This window comes from Thunnus maccoyii, chromosome 4 (assembly GCF_910596095.1).
Source record: "Thunnus maccoyii chromosome 4, fThuMac1.1, whole genome shotgun sequence".
In the NCBI taxonomy this organism is placed as follows: Eukaryota; Metazoa; Chordata; class Actinopteri; order Scombriformes; family Scombridae; genus Thunnus; species Thunnus maccoyii.
In genome coordinates this window covers 34,536,783-34,559,105 of record NC_056536.1, presented here as the reverse complement: position 1 = coordinate 34,559,105, position 22,323 = coordinate 34,536,783, and the positions used below count along the sequence as shown (strand labels likewise).

The following is a 22,323-nucleotide window of genomic DNA, read 5'->3' as shown; positions in this document are numbered from 1 at the left end:
TTAATTGTTTGAGTCATTTAAGAAAAAAAAGTCCAAATTCTCTGATTCCAGCTTCTTATACGTGAATATTTTCTGGTTTCTGACAGTAAACTGAATATCTTTGAGTTGTGGACAAAACAAGGCATTTGTGGACGTCATCTTGGGCTTTGGGAAACACTGATCAACATTTTTCACAATTTTCTGATATCTAATGGACCAAACACTAATCAATTAATTGATAATGAACATAATACATATACATATATATACTATACATCACTGCCTTAAGATGAATAATAATCATTCATCACAGATTTTCTTGGCTTTATGTGGCTGCAGTCAGTAAGAAACCTCCATCATACTAGAACAAACAAACCAAGATTAAAACGTGTTGTTGAAAAGAGGATCAATCTTGACCTGATATTCAGTACAGCATCAGAAAACCTACATAATCAGCCAGTGAGAAACTGAAGGCCTGATAGGAAAATAACAAACACCATGACCACTTTGCATGAAGCCAGTGGAAGTTAAATATTGTTAGAGGTTGATATATTACCTACAGCTGCATAATCAGCCCATGTGAGACTGAATAGTCTGGTAGGAAAATAATAAAAACCATGACCACTTTGCATGAAGCCAATGAAAGGTAAGTACTATAAGAGTTTGATCATCATCTACAGCTGCATATCAACAGTCACAGACTGGCAGAGAAAAGCAGAAAGAAACAGAGGATGATGGAAAAAGTTCTTCTCAGCATCACAGCTGCATCAGGCAAGTGTTTATATGTGTGTGTGTGTGTGTGTGTGTGTGTGTATATATATATATATGTATATATATAAAAAATATAAAATCATTAATCCATATTATTATTAATATTACAGTTGTGCTCATAAGTTTACATACCCTGGCAGAATTTGTAAGATGTGGACCATTCACAGTGTTTATGCTTGTAACCATAAAGTTCAGTTTTGGTCTCATCACTCCGAATAACTTTGTCCCAGAAGTGTTGAGGTTTGTCTCTGTGCTGTTTGGCAGATTGTAAGTGGGCAGTTTTGTGGTGTTGGCGCAGTAACGGCTTTTTTCTGGCAACTCGACCATGCAGCCTATTTTTGTTCAAGTACATCCTTGTTGCGCAACTTGAAACAGCCACACCACATTTTTGCAGAGAAGCCTGTATTTCAGCTGAAGTTGCATGAGGGTTTTTCTTTGCAACCTAAACAATTTTCCTGGCAGTTGTAGCTGAAATCTTTGTAGGTCTATCTGGCCATAGCTTGGTATCAACAGAACCCTTCATTTTCCACTTCTTTATCAGAGCTTGAACGCTACTGGTTGGCATTTTCAAATCTTTGGATATCTTTTTATATCCTTTTCCTGATTTATAAAGTTCAAATACCTTTTCTCGCAGGTCATTTGACAGTGCTTTTGCTTTCCCCATGGCTCAATATCCAGTAAAGTCAGAGCAGCCCTGGATGAAGTGTGCAGGGGTCTCTCAAGAGCTGAGAAACTCATTGACTATTTATACACAGAAACTAAATGTACCCTTCATAGCCATTTAAAGCTGTGTGTGTCAACTTGTGTCTAAATTATCAGGCCAAACATTCAAGCATGTGTAAACTTTTGGTGAGGGTCATTTGGGTGATTTCAGTTATCATTATGATTTAAAAAGGGCACACACAGATGTGAAAATAAATAGCTTCAACTGATCACTATCCCTGAATAAAAGTTTTCAGCATGATCAGTCATAGTTTCCAAAAAATGGCCAATATTTCAGAAATTCTGCCGGGGTATGTAAACTTACGAGCACAGCTGTATGTGTGCTCATGGATGATTATAATATGTACTGTGAAAAGTTTAAACATGATTACTTTACTTTTACAATGCTTTTCAATTAACTGACATTCTAACTCAATGAAAAATGATAGTTTGAGTTTTTTTATGGTCATAATTTGTACTGCCAAAATGATATATATTTGCATTTCATATATATTCATATATATATGAAATGCAAAATGATAGTTTGAGTTTTTTATGTTCATCACATCCATATTGGAAGTTCACATCCATAATTTTTACTGCCAAAAACAATGACACACATGAATACATTGAAATGAAAAGTCATTTTTAGGCCAGATCTTATCATTGTGCATGTCTGTCATCACAGTGCTGTGTGCCGTCTCATCATACGCTCAACGTCAGTACCACTTTGTTTATGAGCCAAAGACCATGACTGAAGCGCAGAGTTACTGCAGAGACAATTACACTGACCTGGCCACGATAGACAACATGGAGGATGTGACGATCCTGAACAACATGGCAGATTTAAGCAAAATGGTCTACCCGGAATACAGCTATGTGAATTCACTTTTCTCTACTATCTACTCTGTCTCTCTTTCATTTACATTTTTGACAATGACAGTATGTAGGTGAGAGGTGTGACTGTCACACACACAGCTGCTGCTTTAGTACATTTTCTTCAGGCTGTGATGAACATTTTAGTACAAATGTTCCACTTTCTCAGTAAATATGGCCCAATGAGTTTGTTTTTAAGTGGGACTTTATGTGGGAGCAATATTAAAAAGCAAAATGTGCAATATATGTATAAATATCAGGAAATTGGACAACAATTTACTGATATTTAATTTCATTTCATTTTGTAATAATATGAAAAAGAATAAGAATAATAAACTTTTTTCATGAAGGTCCTTTCCTGTAGAAAATGCATATTTTTTATTTTAAGTTCTTGACAAGTTAAAATAGGAAAGAGCAGACAATTTAAACAAAGAAGAATTTAAAGTTTAATAAGAAATTGAATTAAATAAAAACAGTAATAATAAATATGTATAAATAGTACCAATCAATAAGAATGTGTGTCCAAACCTGGTGCTGTATAACAGTAATTATCATCACTTTCACCACCATCAATATCTTAATAATTGTAATAATTATTATATTATTATGTACCATTAAATTACTGAATTACTAGCACAAGCAAGTAAAAGTGTATCAGTTACTTTAGGTAAAATCTCCTCTTAAAGTCAGAGTGTGAATGGAAATTTTATGCAAAAGTATTGATCAGCTTTAAAGGACGGGTTCACAATTTTTTTTTTATAACTGTCTTAAAACAACAGTCAGGAGCCCAAATAAACAGTGAAACGTGTTTTTCTTGCTGTAATCATTCCTCCTGTTCATACTGACCATTAGAAGATCCCTTCATAATGACCTTACAATGGAAGTGATGGAGGACAAAATCCACAGTACTCCTTCTGTGCAAAAATGGATTTCAAAGTTTATCTGAAGCTAATATGAAGCTTCAGCGTCCAAATGAGTCACATCAAGTAGATATCTTTCAACGTTACAGGCTTTTTAGTGCCAAAGTCCCTCTTTTTGTTACTATACTTCCACCTGCAGCTCAACAGGGAAACACTGTCCGAGGAAACACAAAGAGGGAATTTGATGCTAAAAAGACTGTAAATGTGTCAGATATCCACTTGATATGACTAACTCAGACTGCTGAAGCTGAATAGAAGCTTCACACAGACTTTTAAATGACTGTGTGGACACACTGTGGATTTTGGCCTCTATCACTTACATTGAAAGCACATTTGAAGGATCTTTTAATAGCCAGTATGAACAGGAGGAATGATTACAGCGAGGAAAACCTCTTTCACTGTTCATATGGACACCTGACTGCTGGTTTAACACACTGGAAACATTGTGAACCATCCTGTAAGCTGAACAAGGACAAATGCTGTATAAAACAATAAAATCTTTCAGGGATTCTGGATAGGACTGTACGATGACGTGAACAGCTGGAGGTGGTCGCTGTCAGACAGACATTTCTATAAACCCGGGGAGGCTGAGTTCAGAAAATGGCACCCTGGGCAACCAGACAACTATCGCAGTGCAGAACACTGCACACAGATGTATGATGGTGGACAATGGAACAATGAGGATTGTATCGCATCCTTTCGTGCAGTCTGCTCTGATGTCAGAGGTGAGAGTTATAACTAATGGTTTGTTCTTCTGAAGTTACTCTTCAGTTTCCTACAGATTTGGGCCTAAATAGTCCGTTACATAAAAAGCACATAAATGTGAGCCCTGTGTTCAATTCAAGGTGTGAAGTTGAGTCATGAAGCCAGTTTATATGAAGCCTGTTGACCCATTCAGCTCCACCATTAACACAAGTTTATCCCACGTCACTGCCTCAGTCGAAAGGGGTAAGAAAAGGAGGCAAAGTGGCTCTGATGTGTCTTTATGGATGAATGTGTGCTTGCATATTCATATGTATGCAGCTCCATACTGAGATTTATCATTCAAAAATAGTAATAAACACAATCATCACCTCAAAATTGTACTTGTACAGTACTTAAGTGAATGTATTCAGTTAGTTTCCACCACTGGATGCAGAACATCTAAAGAGTGAAGTGTAGACATGTGAAGAGGCTGTTAAAAATACTCATTAACATTTCTTAAGATGTCAGTGTCTTTAATTATTTGCTTAATGAATCCATTCTTTTATTGAAGTGGTTCTCAGTGGATTTATAATGACACAGAAACTGCTACAGAAACTGGCATTATTCATTATTCACTAATGTAAGTAACAGACAGGAAACAGGGGTAGTAAGAGGGGAACGACATGCAACAAATGTCTGTAGCTGTAGGCTACCAAGACCCGGGAAAACTGTATGTCACTTCTACACAGTTCTTCACTGTGGTCTATTTTCAGGGTCAAATGTGACATTTGTCCTCATCAACACTTTCATGACATGGACTGAAGCCCAGAGCCACTGCAGAGAGCACTACACAGACCTGGCCAGTGTGAGAAATGAAGAAGAGAACCAGAAGGTGAAGGATCTGATACCTGCAGGACAAAAAGTCTGGATCGGCCTCTTCAGAGACTCCTGGAAGTGGTCTGATGGAAGCAACTCCTCCTTTAGGTACTGGTCTCCATCGGAACCTAATGACGGCAATAAGAATTGTGTGGCAGCAAACTTTGGCCGTTCTGGACAATGTGAGGACTGGACCTGTGATGTGAAGAAAGCATTTGTTTGCTACAAAGGTAAGCCATGATTCAGTTAGCCTTTAAAGGATGATTCACAATGTTTCCAGTGTGTCTTAAACCAGCAGTCAGGTGTCCATATGAACAGTGAAAGAGGTTTTCCTTGTTGTAATCATCCCACCTGTTCATACTGGCTATTAAAAGATCCTTCAAATTTGCTTTGTTAGCTAAGTAGTAGAGAAGTGATGAGGTCTCTGTTTTTGGTACCAGTGAGGAGTCTCACTGCAGGATTTTGAACCAGCTGACTGACCATGTACTATCTATGTACAGAGAATTACAGCAGTCAGTGCAGGAGGAGATAAAAGCATCTACCATGGTCTCTAAATCCTTAAAAGACAGAAATGATTTTAGTTTTGTAAATGATCTAAGATGGAAGAAGCTGCTGCTGACAACGGACTTCATTTGTTCATCAAATTTTAAACCAGAATCAGAGATAATGCTGAGATTTCTTGAGTGGAAGTTAACATTCAGTTTTAGAGGCACAAGAGTATTTACTGAGGTTTTGCAAAAGGCTGAAAATTAGGGCGTCAGTTTTATCCTGGTTTAGCTGCAGGAAGCTTTTTGCCATCCAGGATTTTACATCCTCAATGCAGCTGTTGGGACGGGCAGTAGTGCGTTTGGTTATTAACAATAATTCATAATTATCATAGATAATTATGAATTATGAAAATAAGATATTGTTAACCTTAATCAATAATTTGGGCACCAACTGTTGGATCTGTGAGGAACACAGTTGATTATTTGCAATAATTGTCAATTATCAAAGATAATTAACTAATTATAACAATTAATAGAATTATTAATATGAATTAACAAATACGGGGCACCACCCGGAAACCGGGACCAATAACCAAACCAGGTAGTCTCGTAAATGGGAGTTCACCTAGAATGTGTATGTGTGTGTGCGCGCGTGTATGTGTTAGTCAGAAGAGAGAGGGAAGAAGGAAAGAAAGGGATCGTGAGAGGAAGAGAAGCGGTTCCTTTGTCCACAGACAGTGTGCGTACGGACGGCAGTCTGTAACGCACGTTGTCTGGTTTCTGATCGACAAAGCAACTTACTTTCTCCCTCACGATGGCACAAACACAGCAGTAGTCCCGAGCGGGACAAAACCAAAATAGTCTAGCGTGGTGAACACAACTAAACAGGCAGCAAACTTAAAATACTCCTAAGAGTAAAGCAGGAAAAATGGACTCGGCGGTCCGTCAACTCACACAACAAAACAATAGCAAAAGCTAAGAGCTAAATGCTAAACAACAGCAACTGATGCTGATAGGAACACACAACTAACACTGCCTCTGCCCAGACTCATGCCTCTTACTTAGTCGCTTCAGAAAGCGAGCAGGGTGTGTGTATAATCCGTCTTTATGTCCGGCTTAGTCCTTCGCTCGGTTGCAGACGGTGGCCGTTCTCGCACGGTCTGCGAAAAGCACGGCGGCTGGCTGTCAGCGGCATGGCAGAGAGAACAGCAGAGTCGACTCGGTGAAGAAGTTTCTTCCTTCTCGAGGGAATTTGAAGACGCTGGTTGCAGCAGCGGTCTCTCTCGGATCCGGGAATGTGTTCAGGTGAACACGGGCGAAGTCTCGTCTCGTCCAGCGAGGGGAGTCTTCGATGAGGGGAAACACGTGCGTGGGGTACCCCCTTTAGTCAAGCTGACTCACAGAGGAACAGAAGTTACCCCTAGCTCAGTGACATGGGAAAGGCATGTGCTTCAGGGCATGTTCAGTTTTTAAAGGGGCGGTGATGTCATGGCTGCGTCATCAGTGCAACTGTATGTTGACTGCTCCCTGCTGAGGTGTGAAAATCGCAAAGCATCCTTGGAAATGGAGTTTGCAATGGACTCCCATTGTCTGTAAGCAGCATTTTGGCGCTATTCCTTTGTCTCAGGGGAAACAAAGGAAAAATGCACCTTGTGGTCAGGCCTCACAGGTTACATGGAGGCCCTCTCTGTGTGACCTCATGGTTTGAGGCCCAACACAGCTCAGCAGGAGTTAAAACAGCTTGGATCAGCAGGACTGAGGGGGAGGTACAGCTGGGTGTCATCTGCATAGCAATGGTAAGAGATATATTACTTTTTCTATAAATAGACCCCAGAGGAAGTATGTAAATGGGAAATAGAATATGGCCTAATATGGAACCTTGTAGTACTCCACATGTGATAGATGCAGAGGAAGAGGACACATTATCAATTTTAATAGATGCTGATCTGTCCTGGAGGTAGGAGGCAAACCACAGAAGGGCCCCTGAATGCCAACAACATACTGAAGGTGGTCCAAGAGGACGGAGTGGTCAACTGTGCCGAAGGCAGCAGATAGATCTAAAACAATTAAAAGAGTGTGATTTCCTGAGTCTAGGGACAGGAGCGAGTCATTTGTCACCCTCAGGAGAGCAGACTCTGCGCTATGATGCTGTGAATCCCTCAGTTTGAGTCTTGAGCCACTTGAGAGAGACATACTCTTTTGGAATTGCTTTCTATCGCCAGAGTGTAAGAAGCTTTGTCAACTGTTGCTCAAAGAATACAACCAACCACTTTTAGGATAAATTAAGATATTTATTGGTAACTAAAATCTTGAGTATACATGATGAAGCATAAGATAATAATAATAATAATAATAATAATAATAATACCTATAAATTATCAAATATATATATAATAATGAAAATTATTCAGCAAGAGTGAGTCGAAGTGTTTGACTTGATGCTAACGTATTGCAATGCTAAGGGGAAGCTAATTCAACTTCAGTAAAGAAATTATATTTTAATTTTAATGGTATTCGACATCAACCCTTGATCATAAAGCCACATTATGCCTTAGTGTTGAAGACAGAAGTTATCTCAGGGCACTTTCCACATAAAGCAGGTCTACATTGAACTCTTTAATTTACAGAGACCCAACATTAACCCATGAGCAGCACTTTGTGACAGCAGCAAGGAAAGAACACTCGCCTTTAACGAGAAGAAACCTCAAGCAGAACCGGACTCTAGGTGGACGCCATCTGCCTTGACAGGCCATATAATTTTATGTACGGTAGGTTTTTCATGCAGGACTTTTACTAGTAACGGATATTTTTACATTAAGGATGTGAATACTTCTTCCACCACTGCTAAAATATATATACACATAAAAGTCATATTGAATAACTTTGCTCCATGGAGCTTGTAATGCAGACAGCCTTATGCTCTATATGATGATGTGTTCAGTGACCTGTTAGCCTCACAAAACCGAGATTAACTTTGACATTCCAGTGGAGCTGTACACGTGACTGACAGGTGTCTCTGTGATTCTAACAATGATCTACAACCCGTGATGCCACATTTAAGCAGCTTGGACAAAGCAGAATTTTTATGATTTTAAAAGTTAACTCATCTGCGAGGGCCCGTGAAGGCAACGCATGTGACATCATCATGTCTTGCTGTTGCCATGGACACAGAGGAGCCACAACGCTCTGAGTTTCAGTCATTCATCAGGTGAGCTCATTAAACAAGAACAGATTCTAACAGTAAGACTGGTCAGTAACACTTTGAACTGTTGAATATTTTAATAGAGTTCAAATATTCATTTAATGACGTAACGCTGTATTGTAACGTTAACGTCAACGTAGTTAATGTTAACAGTTTAACGTTAGCTTAGCTCAACATCCACATTTTCCAGTAATGAACGTTAGCTGGTAGATTATAATTAACGCAATTAGCACCAAACATAAAAAGATGACACGTTGCTTAATTGTTTGTCTCAGTTTTTTATTTTAAAGCCTTGCTTACTTTACAGTTTCAAAAATGATTATTCTATATTTTAAACTTGTATTTCACTAACCAAGACCACTCCTTCTAGAATATGGATTTAATGGTTTGTTGGGAGTGTGATGGAAGGCAGGGTGAAAAGGAGGAAGGATAGTTAGAGGGATGGTTGGAGAGGGAAGGATGGATGGGGGAAGGGAGAGGGTCGGGGGTGTGAGGATGCGGGGGTGAGGGTCGAGGTCGTGGGATGCGGGATGAGGGGGCAGGGGTCGAGGGGATGAGGGTCGAGGGATGGGGAGAAAGAAGAGCAGGCGGGAAAGAGGGGAAGGAGGGAGTGGATAGGGGAGTGATAGATGAAAGGAGGAGAGGCATCGACGTCGGGGAGGTAAGTGGGAACAGGGGGTTGAGACTCAGGGTGGGGGTGCTGTCTCGATGATCTGGCATCTGTACGAGGCCCCCTGTTCCTGTGTTCGAGCAGAGAAGAGAGGAAAGTTAGTGGAGGGGTCGGGTGGGAGGGACTTGCAAGCTGAGACAAAGGGAATAGGAGCGGATATGGTGTGTTTAAATACTCTGTGGTGCGGAAATGGGTTGCGTACAAGGCGTGGTCTTTGGTTCCTGAACTTTGTTTATAAGTCTATAAACTTCATTTCACTAACCAAGACCACTCCTCCTAGAATATGGATTTAATGGTTTGTTGGGAGTGTGATGGAAGGCAGGGTGAAAAGGAGGAAGGATAGTTAGAGGGATGGTTGGAAAGGGAAGGATGGATGGGGGAAGGGAGAGGGTCGGGGGTGTGAGGATGTGGGGGTGAGGGTCGAGGTCGTGGGATGCGGGATGAGGGGGTAGGGGTCGAGGGGATGAGGGTCGAGGGATGGGGAGAAAGAAGAGCAGGCGGGAAAGAGGGGAAGGAGGGAGTGGATGGGAGAGTGATAGATGAAAGGAGGAGAGGCGTCGACGTCGGGGAGGTAAGTGGGAACAGGGGGTTGAGACTCAGGGTGGGGGTGCTGTCTCGATGATCCGGCATCTGTATGAGGCCCCCAAAGAGACTTCAACCAGAGAGGCGAGAATGGGATTTCTTATTGTTATCCAGGTCGTGATGGATGTAGGTATGATAGGCGGGGGATGACCAACGGCCGAGGATTTTGATGACGTTGTCGGGAATGCCTTGTCTAGAGGCGGTGGAAGCGGCTCCAATGCGGAATGAGTGTCCTGAGAACTGGTCTGGGGGTATTCCGGATCTGGCAAGTACTGAGCGCATGTGGTGATGGAACCAAAAACGTGTTGCTACCCTTCCTGTTTCCGTGATGAACAGAGGGTCTTGAGGGGAAGCTCAGTTGGCTAGTCTTGTGTTGATGTACTCGTGGATGGGTTCGTAAGGACTTATGTGTGAATCTAGGCGGAAAAGGTAGATGGGTTGAGGTTGACCCGACTGGTTAGTCTTGCTGCGTTTGAGGTGGTAGATGAGTGTGTCTGAAGAGTGGAAAGAGATGTCGGACAATGTGGCGTGTAGTGATGGATCAAAGGAGTAGGAAGGAGCTGTGATTTCTGAGCAGCATAGGAAGCCAAAAAAGGCTAGTAAAAACATGGACTCTAGGGTTTTGTCTATGTGGGGAGACAAGTAGCCTGTGCAGAGTGTGTGAATGCATCGGACCAGAAGGTCCGACGTGAGGGGTGAACGTTTTAGTGCGGGGTGCAGTTCCGCCTTGCGGAGACCTTTAATTAACATATTAATATGAGAGTGGGACAAGGCTGGGCATGGTGCTCCGGAAATCAATTTAACAAAGAAATTGATTCCACTGAGGTAAGTCTGTATGGTGGAAGACTTGATCTTGAGTTGAGTGTGGGAGAATGTAATGAAGCAGGAGAGGTTAAGAATGTCCAGTGAAGGGAATGGGAGTCCGTGGGAGATGTGAAAGGCTTTAAAGGAATTCCAGCCGGTGAGGTACGAAGATAGTGTTCGAGGGGCGACGCTGTTGATGATGTTGTCCCGTGAAATGGTGACCAGTTGTTCCAGTTGCAGGTTCAGTTGTAGATTGTGGCTGAAAACGGTGGGACTGGAGTTGGAAGAGGGTTGGAGGCTGGAGCTAGTTGTCTGAATTTCTGAAACAGGAAACGAGAGAGTGAATCAGCGATTGCGTTTTTGTGGCCTGGAATGTGGAGTTCTTGGATGATGAACTGGTGCTGGGCTGAAACCAATGTGAGCTTGCGCACGAACTGCATGATGTCCAGATTGTGTGACCGGCCTTTGTTGAGGATGTCGACGACGGCGCTGTTGTCAGAGTGGATGGCGATGGTCTTTTTGGACCATTCATGCCCCCAAAGGATGGCAGCAATGATAATCGGGTACATTTCCGAAATGGTGGAGGAAGGGGCCAGGGAAGAGGAGTCGGGTGGCCATTCAGCAGAGAACCATCTGCCGCCGTAGTAACTGCCAAAGCCGACTGAAGGGGAGGCGTCGGCTGCTGTCTAGCGTGACGTGGTCGTGGATGGATGGGACGGTGGTGGCTATGGAGAGAGGGTGTGACAAGAACGATCAGCCCTGAGGGATGATGCGGGTGGCGTAGTTGAAATGGCCCAGCAGAGAGAGTAATTGACGTTTGGTGCATGTGTTGGCCATGAGAACGTTTTGAATGAGCAGAGAAATGCGGTGGAGTTTCTCAGTAGGCAGAGATGCTTGGAGTGTAATGGAGTTGAGGGTGATGCTGAGGAATTCCAAGGATGTGCTTGGGCCTTCTATTTTCTCTGGAGACAGGGGAACGCCGAGATCAGTGAATGCGGAAATCATTGTGGTGAGACCATATGACGGGGGCGAAGACGGTGGCGTGACCGTGAGGAAGTCATCAAGTAGGTGGATGACGTACGGGAGTTTATAATTGTTGGAAAGAATCCAGCTGAGGGCTTCGGACAATTTATTTATTTTTTTTTCTTTTGGGCTAGCAGCCGAAGGTTAGACACGTGGCAAAATAGTATGCGCCCTTCCAGGAGACCCCGAAGAGGTGCCAGTAGTCGGGGTGGATGGGGAGGACTTTGAAAGCACTTGTGATGTCCGCCTTGGACAACCATGCTCCCTGGCCTGCGAGGTGGATGAGGGAAATAGCGTGGTCTATGGTGGCGTATTGCATGGAAAACTTCAGGCTGGGAATCAGGCTGTTAATGCTTGGAACAGTGGAACCGTGGGGGGATGAGAGGTTGATGATGAGCCTCTTTTTCCCAGAGTACTTCCTGGTTGCCACTCCGATTGGGCTGACTACAGCTGTTGCTTTGTCGGGTTGTGTGGGCATGTGGCTCTGGCTCCCCCGCAGAATGAACAAGTGTGGAGGAATTTGCAGCTGGTCGCCTACAGTTTGCTCAAGACCACGTGGATAGTCCAGAATGTGATTAGAAAAATGTTCTGTGGATGGATGAGACCAAAATCGATCTTTTTGGCTTCAATGAGAAGCATTATGTTTGGTGATGAGCAAACACTGCATTCCGGCATAAGAACCTTATCCCATCTGTGAAACATGATGGTGGTAGCATCATGGTTTGGGCCTTCTTTGCTGCCTCTAGACCAGGACGACTTACTGTCTCATTTGTTTAACTGGGTACCCTTTCTCTAGTTTTTGGACTTGTGTAAAAATCTGATCATGTTATAGGTCAAATTTATGCACAAATAGAGAAAATTCAAAAGTGTTCACAACCTTTCAGGCAGCACTGTATGTTTTGGACATTATTACATGTTAATTTAAATCAGTGTAAGCTACAAAACAAGGTCATAAACTTGTGGATCTGACCCACTGTGTGAAACAGTTTTGTCAAAATGGTGGATGTGGGATAAATCATGCCAGTGATGTTGAGGCAAGTTGAGTCAGTGGCTCAATTTACCCACAACATTTTAAATACGCTACATATGTAGAGAGTAACCTGTGTATCTAATTATTATTTTCTGATATTCTAGAGACTAGAGACACTGTTCATGTTAATGTTTGATCACTGTTTTCAGTGTTACAATGTTGATGAATAAAAATCTAACTGTTGATATCTATATCAGCAGGTGCAGGAGCAGTGCAGCCCGTATCATGGGGGGCCCTACCCACGCGACCCATGGACTGTTTGACTCCCTCCCCTTGGCCAAAAGGCTGCGGAGCATTAAGACCAGAACAACTAGGCTCAAACGCAGCTTCTACCCAGAGGCTGTTAGACTGGTGAACTCCATGCCTCATTAGATGCACTCTCACCATTTTGCCTGCTGTGCTGCTTAATTTAACATGTTGCTCTGTTTTTAACGCTCCTGTTTATCATGCTGCTCAGCTTTTTTTAATCCACTGCACTGCTGTATTTATTAGATATGCTTATTATTGTTATTTATTCTTGGTATAGGACTAATTATTATAGATTATTTTTAGACTTATTGCATTGTATGCTGCTGGACCTGAGTACAAATTTCGTTTCATGTGTAAGCATGCAAATGACAATATATTACCCTTGAGCTTTAACCATGAACCTTGAAACTTGATTTTCTTGGCTTTATGTGGCTGAAGTCATTAAGAAACCTCCATAATAGTGGAACAAGCAAACCAATATCAAACTGTTTTGGAGAAGAGGATCATTCTTGACCTGATATTCAGTACAGCATCAGAAAACCTACATAATCGGCCAGTGTGAAACTGCAGAACCTCATAGGAAAGTAATAAACATGAATAACCATTTTGCATGAAGCTAATAAAGGTGAGGTACTGTAAAAGGTTAATGTATAATCTACAACTGCATATCAACGGTCACAGACTAAAAGAGAGAAGCAGAAAGAAACAGACGATGATGGAGAAAGTTCTTCTCAGCATCACAGCTGCATCAGGCAAGTGTTTTTTTATATATGTATATTTATATTTATATATTTATATATATGAAATGCAAAATGATAGTTTTTATAGTTTATAGTTTTTTTTAATAGTTTTTTATGTTCATCACATCCATATTGGAAGTTCACATCCATAATTTTCACTGCCAAAAACAATGACACACATGAATACACTGAAATGAAAAGTCATTTTTAGGCCAGATCTAATCATTGTGCATGTCTGTCATCACAGTGCTGTGTGCCGTCTCATCATACGCTCAACGTCAGTACCGCTTTGTTTATGAGCCAAAGACCATGACTGAAGCGCAGAGTTACTGCAGAGACAGTTACACTGACCTGGCCACGATAGACAACATGGAGGATGTGACGATCCTGAACAACATGGCAGATTTAAGCAAAATGAAATACAAGGTATACAAATATGTGAATTCACTTTTCTCTACTATCTACTCTGTCTCTCTTTGATTTTACATTTTTGACAATGACAGTATGTGGGTGAGAGGTGTGACTGTCACACACGCTGAGCTGCTGCTTTAGTACATTTTCTTCAGGCTGTGATGAACATTTTAGTACAAATGTTCCACTTTCTCAGTAAATATGGCCCAATGAGTTTGTTTTTAAGTGGGACTTTATGTGGGAGCAATAACAGAAAGCAAAATGTGCAATATATGTATAAATATCAGTAAACTGGACAACAAAAATACAATATTTGCAAAAATATTTTTAATTTCATATTGTAATAATATGAAAAAGAATAAGAATAATAAACTTTTTTCATGAAGCTCCTTTCATGTACAAAATGCAGCTCAAAGTTCTTGACAAGTTAAAACAGAAATGAGAAGTCAGTTTAAACAAGTAAAAAATTAAAGTTTAATAGAAAAAATTAAATACAATAAAAACAGTAATAATAAATATGTATAAATACTACCAGTCAATAGAAAGGTCTGTCCACACCTGATACTGTGTAACAGTTGTTATCATCACTTTCACCATCATCATATTTGAATTTTATTTATTGACAGTGTACAGTTTTAAACATAAAAGATGCACTGCACCAGAGTTAGCTCAAAGCTAATTTACATCTGCAATCAAAACATAAAACAGCAAGCAGTACAAAGCAAAAAACACACAGAACACACCATACAAAATACAAAATACAAAGCTACACACAACAGCTACATCACTTACATCCACAATGTCTATTAGATATTAGACAATTAAATTAAAAGCAAGACTACCTGCGCTAATGAGAAGACCATAGATGAAGTTTAGATTCAGTGGTTACAGAGCTGAGTAGTTTTTAGCAGTTTTTTTTTAAAATTTGGTTTTGAATGTACTGATTGAACTACAGTTCTTCATATCATCAGGTAGGACATTCGACTGAGTTGTGGCTTTCACAGAGAAAGCTGACTGTCCAAATGCAGTGTGATGAAATGGTCCAATCATCTAGAGGATATTCTGGAGGATCTAACAGAACTTACTGAGCGAGTGAACACAAAGTCACATAGTGGAGGAGGCCAAACCATTTAACATTTTATAAACTAGGCACAAATTTGAGAATAATCTAAAATTGTCAAAGCTCAGTAAATTGTATTTCTCCAGAACCCTACAGTGATGGAAATGCATTTTTTTTTGGTCCAGAGTTTTTATACTTTGTTTGTATAAGGACTCAAGAGGTTTTATGGCTGTTTCTCCAGGATGCAACAGTAAGATCTGCAATTAACTTTCCTTGTACTTTGAGTTTAAAATCTCTTAAAAATTTTGGGTCCCTCCTTGTGAGATTATTGATGTTTTTCCGGATCAATTTACTGTTGCCTTTTGCCTCACTTAAAATATTGAGATAAAAACGAGATTTAGCTTCTCTTAGCTCTTTGTTCCTTAAATCTTTATAAATCAGCATGTCAGTGTCTCTTCTACTTTTAATTGCCTTCCTTAGTGCAGCATCTCTAGATTTCATTAGTTTCCATAAATTTTCATTAAATGGTCTTTATTATCTTAATAATTGTAATAACTATAATATTATTATGTACCATTAAATTACTGAATTACAAGCACAAGCAACTAAAAGTGTATCAGTTACTTTAGGTAAAATCTCCTCTTAAAGTCAGAGTGTGAATGGAAATTTTATGCAAAAGTATTGATCAGCTTTAAAGGACGGGTTCACAATTTTTTATAACGGTCTTAAAACAACAGTCAGGAGCCCAAATAAACAGTGAAACATGTTTTTCTTGCTGTAATCATTCCTCCTGTTCATACTGACCATTAGAAGATCCCTTCATAATGACCTTACAATGGAAGTGATGGAGGACAAAATCCACAGTCCTCCTTCTGTGCAAAAATGGATTTTAAAGTTTATCTGAAGCTAATATGAAGCTTCAGCGTCCAAATGAGTCAAATCAAGTAGATATCTTTCAACGTTACAGGCTTTTTAGTGCCAAAGTTCCTCTTTTTGTTACTATACTTCCACCTGCAGCTCAACAGGGAAACACTGTCCGAGGAAACACAAAGAGGGAATTTGATGCTAAAAAGACTGTAAATGTGTCAGATATCCACTTGATATGACTAACTCAGACTGCTGAAGCTGAATAGAAGCTTCACACAGACTTTTAAATGACTGTGTGGACACACTGTGGATTTTGGCCTCCATCACTAACATTGAAAACACATTTGAAGGATCTTTTAATATCCAGTATGAACAGGAGGAATGATTACAGTGAGGAAAACCTCTTTCACTGTTCATATGGACTCCTGACTGCTGGTTTAACACACTGGAAACATTGTGAACCATCCTTTAAGCTGAACAAGCACAAATGCTGTATAAAACAATAAAATCTTGCTTTCAGGCAGCCTGGATAGGACTGTACGATGACGTGAACAGCTGGAGGTGGTCGCTGTCAGACAGACATTTCTATAAACCCGGGGAGGCTGAGTTCAGAAAATGGTACCCTGGGCAACCAGCCAACTATCTCAGTGCAGAATACTGCACACAGATGTATGATGATGGACAATGGAACGATGAGGATTGTACCAATTCCTTTCGTGCAGTCTGCTCTGATGTCAGAGGTGAGAGTTATAACTAATGGTTTGTTCTTCTGAAGTTACTCTTCAGTTTCCTACAGATTTGGGCCTAAATAGTCCGTTACATAAAAAGCACATAAATGTGAGTCCTGTGTTCAATTCAAGGTGTGAAGTTGAGTCATGAAGCCAGTTTATATGAAGCTTGTTGACCCATTCAGCTCCACCATTAACACAAGTTTATCCCACGTCACTGCCTCAGACGAAAGGGGTAAGAAAAGGAGGCAAAGTGGCTCTGATGTGTCTTTATGGATGAATGCGTCCTTGCATGTTCATATGTATGCAGCTCCATACTGAGATTTATCATTCAATTCATTCATTGTCTCTGGCATAGATCTGTTTGTTTGGTTTTTTTGTTTTTTTGTTGTTTTTCTTTTTTGTTTTTTCTTACGCATGGTCTGGATACACTGCCAAACTGAATTGCCCTTTCAGGATAAATAAAGTTGCCAGTCTGTCTGTCTGTCAAAATTGTACTTTTACAGTACTTAAGTAAATGTATTTAGTTACTTTACACCACTGGATGCAGAACATCTAAAGAGTGAAGTGTAGACATGTGAAGAGGCTGTCAAAAATACTCATTATTATTTTAATGAATGCATTCTTTTATTGAGGTGGTTCTCTGTGGATTTATAATGACACAGAAACTGCTACAGAAACTGGCATTATTCATTATTCACTAATGTAAAGTAACAGACAGGAAACGGGGGTAGTAAGAGGGGAATGACATGCAACAAATGTCTGTAGCTGTAGGCTACCAAGACCCGGGAAAACTGTATGTCACTTCTACACAGTTTTTCACTGTGGTCTATTTTCAGGGTCAAATGTGACATTTGTCCTCATCAACACTATCATGACATGGACTGAGGCCCAGAGCCACTGCAGAGAGCACTACACAGACCTGGCCAGTGTGAGAAATGAAGAAGAGAACCAGAAGGTGAAGGATCTGATACCTGCAGGACAAAAAGTCTGGATCGGCCTCTTCAGAGACTCCTGGAAGTGGTCTGATGGAAGCAACTCCTCCTTTAGGTACTGGTCTCCATCGGAACCTAATGATGGCCATGACAAGTGTGTGGCAGCAAACTTTGGTAGTTCTGGACAATGGGAAAACTGGCACTGTGATACAAAGACAGCATTTGTTTGCTACAAAGGTAAGCCATGATTCAGTTAGCCTTTAAAGGATGACTCACAATGTTTCCAGTGTCTTAGACCAGCAGTCAGGTGTCCATATGAACGGTGAAAGAGGTTTTCCTCACTGTAATCATTCCCCCTGTTTATACTGACTATTAAAAGATCCCTTCAAATGTGCTTGTTTAGCTGAGTAGTAGAAAAGTGATGTGGTCTCTGTTCTTGGTATAAAATTAGGGCCTCAGTTTTATCTTGGTTTATCTGCAGGAAGCTTTTTGCCATCTAGGATTTTACATCCTCAATGCAGCTCAGCAGGAGTTAAAACAGCTCGGATCAGCAGGATTGAGGGAGAGGTACAGCTGGGTGTCATCTGCATAGCAATGATAAGAGATATTATATTTTCTATAAATAGACCCCAGAGGAAGCATGTAAATGGGAAATAGAATAGGGCCTAATATGGAACCTTTTAGTACTCCACATGTGATAGATGCAGAGGAAGAGGACACATTATCAATTTTAATAGATGCTGATCTGTCCTGGAGGTAGGAGGCAAACCACAGAAGGGCCCCTGAATGCCAACAATATACTGAAGGTGGTCCAAGAGGACGGAGTGGTCAACTGTGCCGAAGACAGCAGATTGATCTAAAACAATTAAAAGAGTGTGATTTCCTGAGTCTAGGGACAGGAGCGAGTCATTTGTCACCCTCAGGAGAGCAGACTCTGCGCTATGATGCTGTGAATCCCCCAGTTTGAGTCCACTTGAGAGAGACATACTTTTTTGGAATTGCTTTCTCTTTCGCCAGAGTGTAAGAAGCTCTGTCAACTGTATACAGAAGGCTTGAGAAAGGGAAATCAATACTATGTTGCCTGATAAAATATGGAGAACTGCACTTTCCCTTCTTCATAGTTGTTCAATAAACAGCAGACACAGGTTCATTCAGTTCAAAGTCATTCACTGTTTTCAGTCTAAGATCATATATATAAATGATATAAATTTTATCCCTCTGTGTCTCCAAGCTGTGATAAATGTAAATCAGGTGATGGTACATTGTTTACCTCAGGACTCTCTCCTGACAGAGACTTGGTTCTCTTTGGATGCTCAGAGGACTCTTTAACTCTTCACATTCAAACAGCTCTGTTGATGAACGTGATACTATCAAACAAACATATTCTCAAAACTTCAGAAAGCTTCAGAAACTGGTTGCATGAGCTTGTGTTGGTCATTCACATGTCATTTAATCATTTAAAATGTCCCTTTTTGCAATACCTGGACTCAATTTGACCATATTTGTATTTATATATAGATTGGGTGTTTCCTTTGTTTATGTTTTTAAACTCCCGTGTTTGATGGGTTGTAATTAACAATCACATGTGGATGATGTGTACTGCTATGACATTTTGTGTCCTTGACACATGGATGAACTTGTATCCCTTTCCCCTGGTGTGTGTGTGTGTGTGTGTGTGTGTGTGTGTGTGTGTGTGTGTGTGTGTGTGTGTGTGTGTGTGTGTGTGTGTGTTTAAGTTGAGTTTGGGACATTGATTTCTGTGCAGTTTATATGTTGGTATGAAAAACGTGTCAATAAAACAACACTCAGAAGACAAAGTGAGCTGATGAAGCCTGTTTGTTTTTCAAAGCGCCTGCTTCAAAGTACGTGGTGCGAGTGAGTCTGAAGAAGAACTCCGCTCTGGATCTGAATGATCCTGTTGTGATGGAGAACATCTTGAAGCAGGTAGATCATGTTTGATCTCTTTAAAACATTTATGTGTCATCATTACTGAAAGCAGACTAGAGTCAAAAGAAGAAAGAATAAATCATCTGAAGTTAAACTGTAATAAATATGAATATTAAAGTGTGAAGCAGGTTGTTTCTAAAACAGAGATTCCAGATGAGGAAAATGTAACTGAACAAGAGCTTTTAGTGAAAAGTTTTCTCTGTGAACAGTGATGGAAAGTAACTAAGTACATTTACTCAAGTACTGTACTTTAGTACAGTTTTGAGGTACTTGTACTTTACTTGAGTATTTCCATGTGATGCTACTTTCTACATTTCAGAGGGAAATATTGTACTTTCTTCTCCACTACATTTATTTGACAGCTTTAGTTACTTTTCAGATGAAGATTTGACACAATGGATAATATAACAAGCTTTTAAAATACAACACATTGTTAAAGATGAAACCAGTGGCTTCCAACCTTTTTGGCTTTTGACGTCTTACAAAAAGCAGTGTGTAGTCGGGGTCACATTTCACATGTCTATGAGTTGTTAACAGCTCCACCAAATAGTGATTTTTCCCTCTAAACTTCTCACATGCTTTCATTTCAATAAATGTTCAAATGATCCAATATTTCAGCAAAAATCAAAGATTAGAGAAAAAGTCCAAAAACTGAAAACAGATTTGTGTATCAGAACTTTGTTTTTTCTTCTTTCCTCTCCCATTAATCATCTCACCACCCCTCAGATTTATCTGCTGACCCTTTGGAGGGGCCCGACCCCTAGGTTGGGAACCACTGGACTAAACTAGCTAACTGTATATAAAGTAGTGTAAACTAGCTCCACCTCCAGCAGCTACAACAGTAACATGCTGCTCTAACACTGATGCTTCACTATTAATAATCTAATGATGTCATATATAATAATATATCAGTCAGAGGGACCAAACCACTACTTTTACTGCAATACTTTAAGTACATCAAGCTCATAATACTTATGTACTTTTACTGCAATACTTTAACTACACCGAGCTCATAATACTTATGTACTTTTACTGCAATACTTTAACTACACCGAGCTCATAATACTTATGTACTTTTACTGCAATACTTTAACTACATCGAGCTCATAATACTTATGTACTTTTACTGCAATACTTTAACTACATCGAGCTCATAATACTTATGTACTTTTACTGCAATACTTTAACTACATCGAGCTCATAATAATTATGTACTTTTACTGCAATACTTTAACTACATCGAGCTCATAATACTTATGTACTTTTACTGCAATACTTTAACTACATCGAGCTCATAATACTTATGTACTTTTACTGCAATACTTTAACTACATCGAGCTCATAATACTTATGTACTTTTACTGCAATACTTTAACTACATCAAGCTCATAATACTTATGTACTTTTACTGTAGGAGGGTTTTTCATGCAGGTCTTTTACTTGTAATGGAGTATTTTGACACTGCTGTATTTTTACTTCAGTAAAGGGTCTGAGTACTCCTTCCACCACTGTCTGTGACTGATATTCAGGACAGTAAATGTTTTTGTATCTCAGCTCAAACAGAGGCTAAAGCAGAAGGGGGTGAATGGAGACATCAAACTGAGCTGGAGGAAGCAGTCTGATGGAAAAGTCTTCCACAAGGTCGAGAAGAAGACAAAGAAAGATGAGTTTTAATGTTGTGTAGAAGTTGGTCTGTCTATTTCCATGAAAGATTTTTTCCTTCATTCTTTAAAAATGTAAAAAATATTTTCTTGTAGTCTTTAAATTACACAAATAATGATCATACTGTATGTAGTTTTATGCTGTGACCTTATCAGGAATTATTTTATTTGATTATGCACACAAAACTTGCAATTTTTATAAAATTCTTAAAGGATCATTCTGGTGATTTTCCTTCATGTTTGGATCCAAACCAGCAATGAACTGATCTACTAACAAGTATTGTGTGTGTATCCAAAGCATCTCAAACATGAGATTTGTTGACACAAAGAAAAATATAGAAAATCACCAAAATTATCCTGAAGTCTTTTATAGTAATTGTATGTTTTGTATGCTAAAACAAAAAAAATGATACCTAATAACGTTTGGTTTGAATTGCACACAAAGACATTCATATATATACAAACACACTTTTACCTGCATATACTCGAATTTTAGTAAACAGATAGCAAGCTATAAGCATTCACAAACACGTCTCATAGAATCTCAGAGACGAGATAAACAGAATTACATTAAATAAAAATATTATGTTGCTACTACAAAATAAAAAATAAAAAGAAAGAAGGAGAAGAGGAAAGAAATATTATTTACTGTACATATTTCTTTTCTCTTCTTATAACCATCATTTCTCACTCCAGCTGTCCAACACTCACCACTTTACTGGGAAGTTACTGATATGTGTGTTTAAGACATTTTTTAAAAAGATGATGAATGAATTCAACAAAACATTAAAAACCTTATTTAAATGAGAATTTAACCACATTACTGGAACATAAAGGAAGATGAAGATGTTAAGACTCTAAAGTAGAATATAAATGAATGAGTAGGACAAGTCTGTAATAAATTAGTAGGAATGATGTTGAATTATGAAGTTAATACATTTTCAGTTTATGTCAGAAAGGTGAAGATTCTACTTTATGTTTATTATTGAGGTCACAGTGGGCGGTGGTGTACTGGAGTATGTTAGATTGCACTGGTGTTCCTAATAAAATGCTCGCTGAGTGTATATAACTGTAAGAATGATCATCTTTTAAATTGTTCCATAAGTGATTAAAACAAG

The 22,323-nt window shown here is 39.7% G+C and overlaps 2 protein-coding genes across 11 annotated transcripts; both read left to right on the top strand.

The window, feature by feature from the left end:
* The first annotated feature begins 678 nt into the window (after positions 1-678).
* LOC121896278 (C-type mannose receptor 2-like) lies at positions 679-12,965 on the top strand. 3 transcript variants are annotated; one of them, XR_006095951.1, is made up of 7 exons: positions 679-750; positions 2,141-2,331; positions 3,754-3,973; positions 4,706-5,038; positions 7,924-8,064; positions 8,283-8,504; positions 12,805-12,888. XR_006095951.1 is itself a non-coding variant. In XM_042410080.1 (5 exons), exons 1-5 carry the CDS (start codon positions 711-713, stop codon positions 12,960-12,962), a joined length of 942 nt encoding a protein of 313 aa, XP_042266014.1. In that variant the 5' UTR covers positions 679-710; the 3' UTR covers positions 12,963-12,965. The 3 variants fall into 3 exon arrangements, 2 of the variants coding, with proteins under 2 accessions (XP_042266014.1, XP_042266015.1); XM_042410080.1 differs by lacking the exons at positions 7,924-8,064; positions 8,283-8,504 and having other exon boundaries at positions 12,805-12,965; XM_042410081.1 differs by lacking the exons at positions 7,924-8,064; positions 8,283-8,504; positions 12,805-12,888 and adding an exon at positions 7,254-7,597.
* LOC121896276 (putative C-type lectin domain family 20 member A) lies at positions 12,948-21,478 on the top strand. Of its 8 annotated transcripts, none has more exons than XM_042410074.1 (7): positions 12,948-12,958; positions 13,538-13,608; positions 13,844-14,022; positions 16,455-16,674; positions 17,502-17,834; positions 19,447-19,541; positions 21,099-21,478. In XM_042410074.1, the coding sequence occupies exons 2-7, from the start codon at positions 13,569-13,571 to the stop codon at positions 21,216-21,218; spliced, it is 987 nt and encodes a 328-aa protein (XP_042266008.1). In that variant the 5' UTR covers positions 12,948-12,958; positions 13,538-13,568; the 3' UTR covers positions 21,219-21,478. The 8 variants fall into 8 exon arrangements, with proteins under 8 accessions (XP_042266008.1, XP_042266006.1, XP_042266007.1 ...); XM_042410072.1 differs by lacking the exon at positions 12,948-12,958 and adding an exon at positions 13,353-13,436; XM_042410073.1 differs by lacking the exon at positions 12,948-12,958 and adding an exon at positions 13,358-13,440.
* The last annotated feature ends 845 nt before the right edge of the window (positions 21,479-22,323 follow it).